This window comes from Squalius cephalus (assembly GCF_949319135.1).
Source record: "Squalius cephalus genome assembly, chromosome: 6".
In the NCBI taxonomy this organism is placed as follows: Eukaryota; Metazoa; Chordata; class Actinopteri; order Cypriniformes; family Leuciscidae; genus Squalius; species Squalius cephalus.
The window spans coordinates 3,902,715-3,919,409 of NC_137127.1; the positions used below are offsets into that span (position 1 = coordinate 3,902,715).

Consider the following 16,695-nt stretch of genomic DNA (forward strand, 5'->3'; position numbering starts at 1 on the left):
ACTTGATCATACTTTTCTCTCCTGACTTTAAATGACAACATGACAGATGGTCATGAGCCTCTTACCTTTTAGAGTATCTGCAAGTCCATCTTGCTTCATACTTTTTAGGAAGTGCAGTGTGATATCAAGAGCTGCTTCTTTGATGCTACACATGTCATCTATATAGTCCTGCACAAAGTATTGGGTGTTCTCCTTTTTTAGTATTTTCTTAAACTTTTCCAGCTCATTCTTTAGGAATACAATCATTTTGTGCTCAAGGTCCTAAAAACATAAAAACAAAGATGGGTATAACAACAAAATGTAACCAAATTCACATCCATATATGAAACAGACATCAGAAGTAAAAGCATTAATGAAGCTATGATAATGTGAAACTACAAATAGCATATAAAATAAAAATGAAAACTCCAGAACACCAGTTTGCTTGAGCAAACTATTTATGCAATAATTTTAGGTAAATTTATTGAAAGTACCTAGTTAAATGACAAACAAGTGTTTGCCTATATGCAATTTAACAGGCGCATTGCTGCTGCTGGATTATGCTGTTAACTTCTTAGACAAAGGCAGTAAATGTAACACACATACCAGAATTAAGGTAGGCAAAATTAACATTACAGAATGTCAATATGACTGTGCCCCAAATCATACATAAATTACAAATCATACAGAATTGTAGAGTGGCTAAATATAGTTTACATATAATTGCAAGTTTAATGAAGCTGCTTGTCTACCAACATGAAAATACAGTGGGGCAAAAAAGTATTTAGTCAGCCACCAATTGTGCAAGTTCTCCCACTTAAAAAGATGAGAGAGGCCTGTAATTTTCATCACAGGTACACTTCAACTATGAGAGACAAAATGAGAAAAAAAAAATCCAGAAAATCACATTGTAGGATTTTTAATGAATTAATTGGTAAATTCCTCGGTAAAATAAGTATTTGGTCACCTACAAACAAGCAAGATTTCTGGCTCTCAAAGACCTGTAACTTCTTCTTTAAGAGGCTCCTCTGTCCTCCACTCGTTACCTGTATTAATGGCACCTGTTTGAACTCGTTATCAGTATAAAAGACACCTGTCCACAACCTCAAACAGTCACACTCCAAACTCCACTATGGCCAAAACCAAAGAGCTGTCAAAGGACACCAGAAACAAAATTGTAGACCTGCACCAGGCTGGGAAGACTGAATCTGCAATAGGTAAGCAGCTTGGTGTGAAGAAATCAACTGTGGGAGCAATTATTAGAAAATGAAAGACATACAAGACCACTGATAATCTCCCTCGATCTGGGGCTCCACGCAAGATCTCACCCCGTGGGGTCAAAATGATCACAAGAACGATGAGCAAAAATCCCAGAACCATCATGTGGAAACATCATGCTTTGGGGCTGTTTTTCTGCAAAGGGACCAGGACGACTGATCCGTGTAAAGGAAAGAATGAATGGGGCCATGTATCGTGAGATTTTGAGTGAAAACCTCCTTCCATCAGCAAGGGCATTGAAGATGAAACATGGCTGGGTCTTTCAGCATGACAATGATCCCAAACACACCACCCGGGCAATGAAGGAGTGGCTTCGTAAGAAGCATTTCAAGGTCCTGGAGTGGCCTAGCCAGTCTCCAGATCTCAACCCCATAGAAAATCTGTTGCCCAGCGACAGCCCCAAAACATCACGGCTCTAGAGGAGATCTGCATGGAGGAATGGGCCAAAATACCAGCAACAGTGTGTGAAAACCTTGTGAAGACTTACAGAAAACGTTTGACCTCTGTCGTTGCCAACAAAGGGTATATAACAAAGTATTGAGATGAACTTTTGTTATTGACCGAATAGTTATTTTTCACCATATTTTGCAAATAAATTCTTTAAAAATCAGACAAAATTTTTTTTTTCTCTCATAGTTGAGGTATACCTATGATGGAAATTACAGGCCTCTCTCATCTTTTTAAGTGGGAGAACTTGCACAATTGGTGGCTGACTAAATACTTTTTTGCCCCACTGTATATGAGTCTAGCCTTGTTGACATGTGGATGTGTACACAACTGAAATGCTAAATAGCTACATTAGTTAGTTGTCTTTTTAAAATAAAAATACACTATTTTACATTTGTTGAAAAACCCATTTGTTTATTATAATATAAATGTGAACAATAAATACAATACAATATTTTTCCATACCTGAAAGACCCAGATGAGATTTTCTCTGAACTTCTTGAAGCGACAACTCTGAAAGTCTGTTTTTTTCTCATACTGAATCCTGTTAGCAAAATAAATGTGGTCATTGTTTATAGTATAATATATATCTAATAAAATACAGCATGTGCAATACTAGACAAAACTAGAACTGGAAACAGCATTTTTTTTGCAAACAAATGTCAAAATTTGGTTATGTTTCATGTCTGTCATGTGATCCCCTGTTCAAGTCATGCGATCCAGCCATGTGTTCCCTTGTCTGTTGTTTCATGTTGTCATTGGTTCATAGTTTCATTGTTCACAGGTGTCCCTTGTCTAGTCATTAGTCTTGTGTGTATTTAAGCCCTCATGTTTGCCGTGTGTCTTGAACTAGTTTTGTTCCACTGTAACTGCTGTCGGTAAGCGTCATGCCATGATCTTGATTCATGTCATGTTTTTGTTTTTATTTTTATTTTCTTATGTTATTATAATCAAAGCTGCACATGGTAGGGATGGGGAAATTAAGCCTCATGAATCACTGAGGCTTTCCCCTGACTGTTCCGGGAAAAGATTCAAAGCCTTGAGAGTGTCAAGAACAGCGCCATCTGGTGCTTATTTAAAATAAAGCAGCCAGAAGCCTGTGTTAGAAGCTCTGGCAGATGAAGCAACCACAACACACTCCATAGTTTCAATGTTATGTGTACAAATAAAAGCCTTACATGTTTGTGTTTGATTTGTTCATTAAATAAATTAATTTTCTCTCCTCACAAACCCATCAACCAGACTGAGCCAACAATGACTCCTTCAATAAGATCTGGGGTTCGAGCCTTCTGACACCCAAAGCGAAACGCGCACGTGATTGGACAGAAAGTGAGGCTTCATTTGTCGTTGATCACGTGACTCTAGTAAACCAATACACACCCCGATACGGGGCTTCACTAGAATTGTGTCGCATGTGTGATACGCACATCGAAGCTTCAGTGTCATACATAACATCACTAGCACGTGGGTTCAATCTTCAAACTTGCCTGGATTCATTACAACAAATCTACAGTATGTTGATGAGGAGCTTCAAATGTACACAATATAAGATCATTCTCAAGATCAGTTTTACCAGTGTTTTCTGTTTTTATTTCTTATGGGGTATTTTTTTATTTCATGAAGGCATATGCAAGCATCCTTAGTGATTAATCTCTGTAAAAACTGACTGAAGACATCAATGTCACAGTCCAATAGCCAAAGAGAGTATTATCACACAACTCACGTGACAAAGCAAATAAACAAGGGATAAAAGGGATAAAGGGATAACCCAAAAATGAAAATCCTGTAATTTACTCACCCTTAAGTTGTTCTAAACATGTATAAATTTCTTTGTTGTCCTCAACATAAGATATTTTGAAGAATGTTCATAACTAAAAAGTGCATGGTCCCAATTGACTCTGTAGCGACAATGGCATCTGCTTTTCAGATTAAGTGAATCATGTGATGGCGAACACATCGTCTTTGTCCTCAGGAAGACAGCGCTGGTTAATAATTGCCCCACGAGGACCAATTTACCAGCACCCATGTGACTCGTCTCCCGCAACGTTACAGCCTCATGACATTCCGCACACACACACAAACACCCTTTTGTGTATAACTGAGAATACGAGAAATATCTTTTCTTTTATTTTCATAATGTGTGTACATTCCTATATGCACGTGTAATAGAGGTGTGGGTTGCTAAGAGTAAAATCTTGAATTCTAAATGTTCACTGAAAGAAGGTTCCTCAATAGTGTCTTGTAACTCGACCTGGTTCGGTCTGGTAATTTGGTCATAAACTTTATGACCCAAAGCTGCATCTTATCCAGTTCCTATGCAAGCCAACATTCCAACACATGGAACTTTTCAGGGAACTTTTCAGAGAAAACCCTTCAAATGTTTGATACGTATTCCTTTGTTTCCCAGGTGTCTTCACTTACCATAACGGAAACACTGACAATTTTATTGTGTGTTTAATCAAACTTTATTTGTGTGTAATTATGCATATAAATGTAACGTTCTGTTTCCCCAATCGTTACCTGTCATAATGGATATCTATGTAATCCTCTCCATCTCACGGAGACGAATCTTGACTGCAAGGTACAATAATACTTAAATTGTTCCAGGAACTATCACATTTCTAAGTATGAATCCTTTCCCTCATAAGACATATGGTAAAAGGGGGGCGTGTTCTTCTTCACACAAAGAACTGTTTCCCGCTTCATATCAGGAGAGCTGATTCGCTCTGTCACAAAACAGGGCGTAAACAGATGTCTGTTAAAAGGACGAAACCCCCTCATCTCACTCTCTGATCCCCCTCTTCTCTCATCGATCCCGCTTGACCTCCTCCTCTTTCTCCACGTGCAGCGCTGCTCCGGTTGGACAGGCCCTCGCCTCGGCCTCTGGGACACATGGCCCGCGTCATGTAAAAGCCTGCCGTCTTTGCAACCAAGCTTTGCAACCTCTTCCGCACGGAAGACGAACTTTCTCGGTAATGTTACATCCAGTAAGCCTTTAAACTTCGCGGCACCTGAAGACGCAACAGAAACAGGACACCATCCACGCTGTCCTGCCAGTTTCAGCATCGCGCCGAACAGAGAACAAACGTGCAAGTGACGGTAACCTTATCTGATAAAACTGCTTTCCAGGTTGTCTCGCGAACTTTGGTTTCTGTATGTAATAATTACTAACTTTTCTCTTCTCTTTATTCTCTTTTCTTTCTTTCTTTCTTTCATTTCATTCTGATCACTTAGGTTATTGTTTGTTTAAATGTTTGTTTGTTTATTGTTTGCATTTTTACGTACGTTTATATTTGTAGCTTATAATCTCTAGCGTGTGCCATTTTATTAATAAACCCATTTATACTTTTAACTGTCTCTGTGTTTGAAAACCCACTTTTTATAAAGTCAATGAAACAAAAGATCTATAAAGCTACAGGCTCTATATTATAAAACTACTTTGAGTAGTTTTAATTTATAAACCCAAAGGGGTTTTGTCTTCGTGGCCAGAAGATAAACTTTCTTGGAGTTTTGTAAACAGGAATACTTCTTCTTAACTGTAATGATCAGACAGTACAGAACGAGGCATTTCCTATAATTGATAAAGTAAATGCATATGCGATTTATGAATTATGAATATGAGTCATAAATATTAATATACCTAAAATTCCCTATATCCTTGAGCTAATTCGCATTAACCCAGAGGCATTTACGTTACAACTCCCATAATATTTTTCCCTACTATGGAAGTCAGTGGGGCTCAACAAGTTAGGTTTTCATCATTATTCAAAATATCATCTTTTCTTGTTAAGCATAGAAACTTTTTTGTTCAGCAACTTAACGGTAAGTAAATTATGACAGAATTTTCATTTTTGGGTGAACTATCCCTTCATGTATTTTAACACAAATGCAAGGTGCTGAATTTTCATTTTCAGGTCACTGGCCAAAAAATGATAATACCGTATTTTCCGCACTATAAGGCGCACTTAAAAGCCTTTAATTTTTTCAAAAAACGACAGTGCGCCTTATAATCCGGAGCGCCTTATATATGGATCTGGCGCCTTATATGAATGTCTGTAAAACAACCGCTGACTTAAACCTTGTTTATACTTTCGCCTGGCACGGAGCGCGAGCCTCCGCTGACTGCGCGCGCACCTCCCCAAACATACGAGGCATTTATACTTGGCAACTGTTTTGTTTTAGACTGAACACCAGACCATACAACTGATTTAGACGCGCAAACTGGGTGCCGGTGTGATGAGATGTACTAATATCCGTCTGCTCGGGCAGATTCGGCTCAAAGTCGTGCATCTTTGGATGCGGAGGCGCGCGCGCTGTTACAATGACGTCATTTTTGCCGCGCGCGCGCTTCCGCATCCGAAGATGCACGACTTTGAGCCGAATCTGCCTGAGTAGATGGATATTAGTTTTTTTATTACCTTCGCGGAAGTTCGCGCTCATGCGGACGCGTCGAGTATAAACAAGGTTTTACAGCTCAGCCACTTGTTTTTTCATAATTTGTTGCAAGTGGTAGATCTTGGTTTACATTTGGACTTTGGATGTGATCTCTTAGGCTTGAAATAACGCAAACCCAGTCAAACGTTTGACTGCAGTATCTTCTATTCTATGCCCCTTATAATCCGGTGCGTCCTATATATGAAAACAGTTCTAAAATAGGCCATTCATTGAAGGTACGCCTTATAATCCGGTGCGCCTTATAGTGCGGAAAATACGGTAACAATAATTATGAATTCTAACATGGTGAATTGTTTATGTTGTAAATTAAACTAAAATGTGAACTGTGTTATTTAAAAGTTGTGTTTGTATGCCCACCTGTTGAGAAGAAAAGATGCCAGTTCCACATCACTGTTCATTCGCTTTTGAACCTTTAGACTTTCCCACCGTGAAATTTCTGCACCGATATTTACTGTGGTCTTTTGTCCTTTGTTACTAAATCACAAAAAGCAACAAATCATATGGAAACTAAAAGATTCAGAGATGTCAGATACCTCTATCCAACACTGATCATTTCAGAAGACAGTTTTAATGTAAATAAGGTTTCATGATACTCACTGAAATACTTTCTAACACAGTAAAAATGAGACCAACAAGAAACACAAGAAATACCTTTTGGTAGATGTTGTTTTCACTGGCAGTCCACCATCTTTTGAACGGTCACTCATAGACACTAAGCTGGACTCAGGTGAGCCGGATCTTTCCCTAATACACAAAGAGCAAACAGAATCGATTTATTGGCGGAGGTCCCACTCTAACTGATATCTACATCTGCTTTACAGTTCTGTTAGCTTACATACCTGTAGCTACTGCTTTTTTAAGTTAAGTTTTTATAAACAAAAATAAATCCACAACATTGATAATAAACTTCAGTCGTTTTCAGTGTATGAATCAGAATCAGAATGAGCTTTTCATCAGTATGCGCAAACACAGAAGGAATTTGTTGTGGTTTTACAGGAGCTCTTGGTACATCCATATAAATAAACATACATATATGACACGAGAACAGAAGAACATTTAAATAAGACCAAGTGAAGAAATAAATAATAATGTATACATCTGGAACAGAACAGAAGATGTATATACAGAACTGTGCATTATGTACTGTGTATATACAACCATTAAAATTTTTTTTTATATGTATTGTGATGTTTGTACGTCTTGTAACAAAATAAAGAAGCACAGACACAAGTGTGTATTTCTTTCTTCTCTTTTCTTTTCCTTCCTTCCACTGCCATCTAATGACTACACAATAACTCTGCAGACATTTTCCCTTTTCTTTAAAGAATTACTTTAAGAAACAATTTACCTCTTTATATAAAACAAGTTATATTAGCAATACAAATGGTGTATTAACTCCTAGCACTTTCTTTAAGGAGTGCCTTAATAGTGTTTAAACTAATCAAAGTAAACAACCAAAACAACAATTGACTGGATTTGAATCATGGACTATTTCAGCACCATTGAATCTATTTATTTATCTCACACAAAGTCCTTCAACCAAGCTGGTTGTTTAAGAAATCTCACACTTCTAGGACCCGTTAGGTAGTTCCACAGGTACGATAGGAGCAGGTGCAGGCCGTTTTGTCGTTCAGCTGACATGTCAAACATGAGGCAATCAGAATTTCTACACTTCTGCCCATTTTCGGTCACCAGTAGAGCTCGCAAAACCTTTGTTTTGTCTGTACATTGCCTTGGTGTCCTTCGTGAGTTTAATTCACTAGTCTTGTACGCAGAGACAATGGAACTAATAGGCAGTGATCCCCTCGCATAATTAGCGGACCCTCCACAGAAAGCTCATGTCTGATGTGAAAGTAAGGTTCTAGTTCTTGTTTCACTGACTTCTTGTTTTTAGGCCAGCCATTCTTGATCTGTGCACAAAGTTGGGCTAACTGGAGGCAGCTCTCTGATGCAGAAGAGAACTCAGATACTGACAAAGCAAGTAAGTGAGAAACAGTGGCGACCATTTCTGGTTCACCTGTTGGTTCACTCGTCTCAGGTAAGGGGAGTCGAGAGAGATAGTCTGTTGTTGTGTTGTATCTCCCAGGGCGGAATGCAACATCATAGGAATAGCATAACAGGCGGGCTGACCACCTAGCAATTTGCATGCCAGCTCTACCTGTGCCTTTTGATGTAAGAAGCGTTGAAAGGGATTGGTGGTCAGTGCGCAGACCAAAATGTCTACCCCAGAGATACGTCCTCCATTTTTCAATACTCCACACACAAGCCAGTGCTTCCCTCTCCTTAGTTGTGTACTTTCTTTCAGCTGACGAAAGTGTTCGGGAGGCAAATGCCACCCACATCATAATCAGAAGCATCCGTACTCACGTAAGTTGGCAATCGGGGATCGAATAGAGCTAGAATGGGGCTCTTTGATAAGAGTGTCTTCAGGGTGGTAAAATTTTTGATCAGCCTTATCAGTCCAGAGAAAGTTCATGTCAGTGGAGGTTCTCAAAACTTCACGCAGGGGTTCAACCATTGTTGCATAATCAGGTAGATATTTACTATACCAAGACGTAAGGCCCAGGAATGAGCGCAGTGAGGCCGTGTCATGGGGAGCAAGTGCATGTACGACAGCAACTACATTATCAGGGTCTGGATGTAATCCCTCTTTAGATATCGTGCCCCAAAAATTTCTACGTTTGCAGCTTAAATTTACATTTCTGCATATTTAGTGTCAAACCAACCTTGTTCAGACAGTGAAGTAGAGCTTTTAAGCGAGTGTCATGAATATCCTCTGTGCGCCGTAAACAATTAGGTCATCCAAGTAGGCTTGAACACCTGCGATTAATGCAGTATAGCCGTCATCCTCTTCTGGAAAGCAGGCGCGGCCGAAGCCAGTTCATACGTGACACGTTTATAACGAAACAGCCCATCCTGGTTATTAAATGCCATTATATCTCGACGTTGAGGGTGCAATGGAACCTGGTGATAGGCTGAGGCCAGGTCTATGATTGAAAACACCGTTGCCCCACGCAGTACTGCCAACAGTTCCTCTATATGGGGCAAGGGGTGGCTATCTACAACTATAGCCTTATAAGGCTCCATTAAATCAATGCACAGGCGAATTCCACCTCCTTTTTTTGTGTCAATACAATTGGGGAGACACATGGAGATGCATCCACCCGTTCAATTATGTCATGCTCCAACAGGTTTTACAGTTCATCTGAAACTGCTTGCCTAACTGACAATGGCAGTCTTCTCAATTTTTGCTGAACAGGAACAAAACCTTCTTTCACTTTGTGTATGTATCCACTTGCGCATCCTACAATATGCACTGGCAGTATTTCAGAATTCTCATTTGTAGTATTGTATAATATTTAGAATTCTCATTCTCACAGTATCGCCTTCAAAACGGCAGTGAAGTGCTTTCAGCAGATCCATTCCCAGCAAAGGTGAGCCTGACTTTACTATGTAGAACGTGGCCGCTGCTGTATTACCATCATGGAAGACGTCTGTAGAAAAACAGCCCAGCACTCGAATAATCTCTTTGGAATAAGACACTAATTTTACTGTTACTGGATTGAGGGTGCATGAAACAAAATGTTTATGGTAAATGCTCTCGGGCAGTATGGATACTGATGAGCCCGTGTCCACAATTAACTCCCACTGGTTGACAGCTCTCACAACGCTAGCACTTGTCATTCCTGACTATAAACTGAATCTTGAAATCCCAGTACTTATTGGCACTAACACCCTATATAACTTGTTCAAGTCCTGTGTCAAGCAGTAATGGCCAATGGTTCTCAACAGGCGATGTCTGTATTCACCTCTAGTCCAGAAGCTTTTGCGCAGATACACAACTGAACAACAAAATGGTAAAGTGGGACAAGTCAAATTGAAAGTGGAACAGAATTTCAGAATACCCGCTGGTCAAAAGATAGTCCTGGATGGATACGTTAGAGACGTGTCTATAGCCCGAAATTCTCCCCTTGTGTTAGAGCCATGTGTTCACTCCAGTCTCCCTGGTGGTTTGCTTCTTTGCAGTTATGTCCTCACAAGTCCCAGAAGAACATCATTCAAAGTTCCTATCCTTCAGAATGAAACGGCTCACCCCTCCAAGAAAATGTTGCTTGGCTGAGCTTTATGTTCCATCTGTTCTGTCTTCGCTGAAGGATACCTCTGTTAAAGAGAAAGAGCCAAAATTCCTCCCTCCCTCTGCTGTGGTTGGCTCCATCCTTCTGATTATGAGGCTGTTAGACTTCACCTTCAGGAACTCAGGGACGCTAACATCATCTGGGAGTCTGAAAGTCCATTCACTTCACCCATCGTGTCATGAAGAAGAAAAATGATTCCATTCGGCTCTGTGTAGACTACAGAAAGTTGAACAATCAAACAATAAAGGGCACCTATGCATTGCCAAACACTGAAGAGACATTCTCCGCCTTAACAGGATCTAAATGGTTTTCTGTTATGGACTTGAAACAAGGGTACTATCAGGTTGAAGTTGAAGAGGACGACAAATATAAGACAGTGTTTGTAACCCATGGGATTCTGGGAGTTTAAAGGGGTCATATAATGCCATTTTTGTACAAGCTAATATGATTCTTTAGGGTCTAAATTAAAAGTTTGTAATATACTTTAATTAAAAATTCTCATTAGTATTGTAAGAAAACACTAATTTTACCTGGTCAAAAACAGCTCTGTTTTCAGCACGCCGTTTCAGTGCATGTGTCTTTAAATGATAATGAGCTTTGCTCACCCCGCCCCTCTGTTCTGTGGGTACACCGTATTAGACATTCTCTGACCGTATCTAACACAATAACCACGTGTTATTCGTTATAAACGTGGGATTATGAATTATATTGAGAACGTCGTACATAGAAAACATGCCGTAATGTACCCTGAGTGTAAACCTTAGACGCATTCATCGTGAAGCCTGCAGCAAGGTTTGCAAATTTCGCAAAGATTAATATAAATACTAATATAAAGGTTAATAAAACATTACACTCACATCTTCTGGAGGTTCAGCAGGAACACGTTGGTACCGATCCGTTTTTTCTCGTTTGTGAAGCTGTCTGGTGTGAAATGATTCGCGCAAACATGAAAGCACAGATGATCGTGGGGAATCCCCGTGAGGGAATCCCCGCGTCAATCCTTTGGGCATATCGCTTCAAAAACAAAACTCAGCCACTGCTTCTTCAACGGCTCGGATTTAGGAACATCCAAATGACTGCTGTGTTCCTTATTACATCTAAGAACAGAACACCACAATCGCTTAGACGCCATTCTACTCCAGCATATCAACAATGGCGGACTACTATGACGACGGCTGTCACAGCTTGCTCAGGGCGGGTCTTGTGTTGAAACACGGCTGTCAATCACAATAGCGGGAGGGGCGTACGATCTTATGACGTCACAATATCGAACGGCTTGATTTCAGAGATGGTCAAACATATAAGGAGATTAAAACAAAACCACTGGATGGATTTTTATCATGATAGGATGGTTGTGTACAGGCACTGCCAACAGACATTTCAGTGCAATCAACTTGTAAAAGTGCATGTACCATTATATGACCCCTTTAATAGGATCCCACAGGGGTTGACAAATGCACCTTGCACCTTTCAGCGTGTTATGGAGAAATGTGTGGGCAGCCTGCATCTGAAAGAAGTCCTTGTCCCCTTTCAAGGGAACTCGCGCGTCAAGATGGCTGAGCTCGATCGGTTTCCTGGTCATAGGATGGAGGATGGAAGAGCAAGGAGATGAGGAGGGATACTGAGAAGCACCTTAAACTATAAGTCATTAGGAAATCCTTTAGTATTAGTAATGTATTCCCTAATTGCTGATACTTTCCCTCAAGTTAGAGTACTAGCGCCTGATACATCTTAACTATAAATAAATTAGACCAAGAAACTACTATAGTACTGTATACTGTAAATTAAATTGGCCGAATTCTGAATTTACTTTATTTTCCTGGCACTGTAATTGACAGTACACTGTATTGTGGTGCATACCAAGTTCATTTACAATTCTTTGGTATTTGAAATTGTCTTTTCTAGTGCTTTTCATCTACTGAAAGATGTACAATAGTGAAATTAAAATATTTTTTTCCCAAAAGTTCATTGCTGTATTTTACTGTTTCTGCATCTATAAATGTATTTGTGTTGCATACTGTAATAGACATTAAGCTGCAAAATAATTCCTGAATACCAATAAGAGGTGTTTGTATGAATTGATCACACTAGTGTTCACTGGGCAAAAAAGGCAGTCTGTGTATTTAAGTTTTGTGCATCACCTGATGCCAAAGTTTGATTTTGACAGAAGAGAACATGTTTTTTACTAGAATATTTTATTTTGACCTCGACGTTTGAGGTTTGTGCAAGTTGGTGTATAGTTTTGAGATTGTGTTTATAGTTGTGAGAATTGCTGAATTGCTTCGTGAATTGTGTGTTAGCGATCAAGAAAAACTGTAATAACTAGATTGAAAAGTTTGAAAGACAAATTTATGCTGGCTTGTCTTAAAGCCAACTTAAAGTCTTGTTTAAAAAAAACTTAGTAGTTTGGTCAGTTATTCCAGAATAGATAGATGTTCTGGGTGTTTCCTAAAGTGTTGATAGGTAGTTGCTAGGATATTCTGGGTGGTTGCTAGTAGAGTTGTCAAAAGTACCTGTCCTTCGGTACTGACATTTTGAAAATCTGACAGTGTCACTTGAACATTTTACCGTTTCATTTGAGAAAAAACTATCTTCATATCATACACACACAGAAACTTAAAGGTCTTCACTGCAACCGGTCAAAATAAAGGTTCAGTTTAACCTGAAGACAGAAATAATTATATTAGGCTTCATGTAGCCTTCAATGTTTATATGTATTATTTACTTATGATTACCATCATAAAAAAATAAACTAATTGAATTTTATTTTATTTTATTCTTTTCCAAATAGTTAAATAAACAAGTTCCAACAGATTCTGTTGTGGTACCAAAATTGGTATTGAGAACCGTAAAATTGTAATGGTATTGATACCTGTTGATGTTTTTCATACAGAGTGTCTCGACTTGGTGCCATGATGCATTTGAAATTGTAATTGTTTTGCAATTACATTTGAAATTGTTTTTTGTTTTTTTGTTTAAACAGCATAGATAATTACTTTGTTGTAATGCAATATTTGTGAACAAAATTGTGCATGTCAGGCTATAAATCCCCGAAAATTATGGATGGGTGCTTGTTTTGGTGTTGCCACACCTTTGCCACCCTATACAAAAAAATTCTAGATCCGCCCCTGTATGGAAGTCAGTGGCTTCCAGCAAATATTGGTTACCCCCATTCTTCAAAATATGTTCTTTTGTGTTCAGCACAAGACAGAAATGAATACAGGTTTAGAACAACTTTAGAGTGAGTAAATAAAGACATAATTTTTGGTTGAACTATCCCTTTAAGGACAAGCCGCAGGTTCATTAGTTAACTAATGAACCTTATTGTAAAGTGTTACCCATAATTCTCTGTGATGAATGGGTATGAAATAAAATACCTTTTAGTAGATGATGTTTTTTTCTGGCTGGAGTTCGGTCCACCACCTTTTGAATGGTCACTCTTCAAGGATTTCGAGCTCGAGAATGAATTTTTCCTAATGACACAGAGCAGAGAGAGAAAAAAAACACTTTTCAGTCTCATTTAAAGGTGCTGTATGTAACTTTTCTACTAAAATGAATCCTTTTTTATTGCCTGTGTGTGAAGGGGTTGTAATCTCACATTAACCCTCTGAGGTCGAAAAACGCGCCCCCGCGTTTTGCTGGATTTTCTTCAAATTGTAGCACTTTAAACTTAAATTACTCCGTCATTTATGGTCATACAGAAAAAAAATATATATAAAAAAAGAATCTGTGATATTTCTACTTTTGTATGTGTCCACTTACAATCAAATCAAAACATTGTGCTTTTGTAAAATAAAGAAAATAAACAGGGTGTGCGTTCTGCCTCTCCCTCGCGGTGAACTTTTTTTTCTTGAGCACGTCTATAAACTGAAACAAAACTCAGCGAATACTTGTCACACATTTATGAGCCATATACCTTTATAAACATTTAAGTGTGTACTTTTAAATGATCGGATTCAAACTGAAAACAAATATTCTCTGTTTAAGTAATTTGTATAAAACCAACAAGATGTCCAGCTTCTCATACGCTTCCTCATTAGTTTTAATTTGACCACGCCCACTCGCGCAAAAGATATTCACATGCAAATCTCCACATGGAACGCGAACGCGCTCATTATCTCAAAAACAAAACACTTCATCAGTCTCTGCTTTTCGTCGAGTTTGAAAGACGTGCCGTGAGCTTACATTGGCTTTACCCCAGAAGAAGAAGAACGCGATTTGAAGACAAGAAAGATGTAAGGTAAGAAATTCTTACATAAATTTATTAGTTTGTTATTGTTGCATAAATTTCACATTGCAGTTGAACTGTTGCTAGATATATGGTGAATATTATAATATTTAGACCCGTGTTTACTGTTACTGTGTTTGTGGATATCTGCTCAAACGTAGATATGTATATGGTAACCATAATGTTTTATATTTGATCGCGATCGCGTTTGGCGATCACCAAACGGCTTCATGTTTTTACTATTATCTCATTTCATATCATCATAACGAACGGAAACATTTGAAGTAACATGATAATCAATATATTTTTCTCTAGCTTAGTTTTTACTGAAATCTTTTGGAAGATTTATAGGCTGTAATAGGTTTTTGTTATTATTTTATGCAGCACTGCGCATAGCCTATGCCTACAAGGCACAACAAACCTGGTGTTCATTATATTATATATTGTTGGAAACATTTGTGTGTGTGTGTGTGTGTGTATTCTGTGAATTTTAAAAAGCAATTTTAACCAGAAAAATCTAAAATGTATTCCCAAAATCGTGCAGGCCTTTCTCTTGATATCAGTATGTTCACTTTTTTTTTCTTTCAGGGCCCAGATGCCACTGAGTCCTGCTTACTTCAACTTTCACAGTACATGTCTCTGTACATGAACATGGTAAAGTGAAAATCAAACACCTTGGAAATGAAAGGTATGTACAATGTTTTTATGAATGGCACAAAGGTCTCTTTCTTTGGATCATTGTTTTCAATGAGTGCTTTTTTGTCATTTGTTGTGTATCTTTGGATTATGTTGTGTTGTAAATAAATCCAAACAATCTAAAAGCCATTCTTTTTTAAATCTCCTCATTCTTTGTGCAAGGTTGGTCAGAATGATGGGCCCTGATAAGCTCCTAATAGGGCCATTAGGGAGTGTCTTTGTCTTTCTCAGGTGTGAAAAGCCTTACATATTAATGAGGTGATCCGCCCCTCCCGCATAAAGCTTTATCACACAAAACACGTCGTAAAAATTTTAAATCAATATATTGTCTTCTCTGAATGAGCAGTCAGGGTGATTTTCACATAGTTTTAGAGCAAATATTCTAGGCTACGTCATACAATTTTCAAAAGTCTTGTGAAGAAATAATCAGTATGGGTTTCATGACCTTATTTCAGTGAGAATTTTTTTTTTTTTGTATTTTCACAAACCACGCATAAATGTCATTATCTCAAAACCACAAACTTTTACACACATGCTACTGACGGCCCGACGCCGATTCAACATGTCAAACACGCCGGCTTGGTGTGTCCCGGGCTTTAAAGTGACAGCAGCCTAATATACCTGTTGCTGCTTGTGTCAGTGTTAATCAAACAACAAAAGAAAATCACTCACTGCTCTTGACTGAATAACTTCAGTACCTTTAATAAGAATCAATGTATATTAAAACCATACAGTGAGTATATGCAGTATTTTAATATTAAATTTAATTTCTTACTTGAATGCTGCGGTTTAAAGTCCGCGTGAACCGGAAGTTGCAAACGACTTTTCTCCAGTGTTGTGACGTACTTCCACGTGAAAAGGAATATTGAACAGAGGGCAGGGTTTTAGTGTCAGCGCTCCTCCTCTCCATCTCTCGCTCATAGCAGACTAACGGTTTGAGGGGAGTGGTTAAGCGTTTTTCAACCCAAGCCGTCAAGTCTACGTCATCAGAAAAAGACGCCATTTCAGACCGGAAGTAACTTTTCAGACTTTGATTAAAGATCACCACGGCAAACAATTTTTTTTCTGTGTATTAACTTGCACGGATGAATTGTTCACCACAAGACTAGTAATATACGCTAACAAAGTAAATAGGGTCAATTTTGATTTCATGTCGACTTTAATACATCTAATACAGCTGAAAAAAATTAAACACCATTTTTCATTTGTATCTTATGAGTCATTCCTTAGATTCGGTAATATTTCAGTCCCCCAGACTTTTTAAATTGCTGGTTCAACAAAATTAATTGTTAAAAGCTTTTAACAATACGGTTGGTATGCCCATTATAATGAATATAAATAATTATTGCATTTTAATAATATATCGTAAAATAATGTCTTATTTCAAATGTACACTAAGCATTTTGTCATTTCACTGAGGCACTTCACTGAATTTGTACTAAGTAAATACTTAATAAAATATGCACAATGTCTATA

At 38.3% G+C, this 16,695-nt stretch overlaps 2 protein-coding genes across 2 annotated transcripts in view; one reads left to right on the top strand and one right to left on the bottom strand.

Moving 5' to 3' along the window:
- dnaaf4 (dynein axonemal assembly factor 4) overlaps positions 1–16,695 on the top strand; it is a 503,354-nt gene that overhangs the window by 191,655 nt on the left and 295,004 nt on the right. The gene's annotated exons all lie outside the window — the stretch shown is intronic.
- LOC307160523 (NACHT, LRR and PYD domains-containing protein 3-like) overlaps positions 1–16,695 on the bottom strand; it is a gene marked incomplete at its 3' end in the record, with an annotated part of 92,003 nt that overhangs the window by 23,534 nt on the left and 51,774 nt on the right. The window contains exons 12-16 of the mRNA XM_079874683.1: positions 13,673–13,768; positions 6,811–6,903; positions 6,517–6,633; positions 2,170–2,248; positions 66–261 (exon numbers count right to left, since the gene is read on the bottom strand). Of these exons, the coding sequence (XP_079730809.1) occupies positions 66–261; positions 2,170–2,248; positions 6,517–6,633; positions 6,811–6,903; positions 13,673–13,768 (581 nt within the window). The remainder of the gene's footprint in view (positions 1–65; positions 262–2,169; positions 2,249–6,516; positions 6,634–6,810; positions 6,904–13,672; positions 13,769–16,695) is intronic.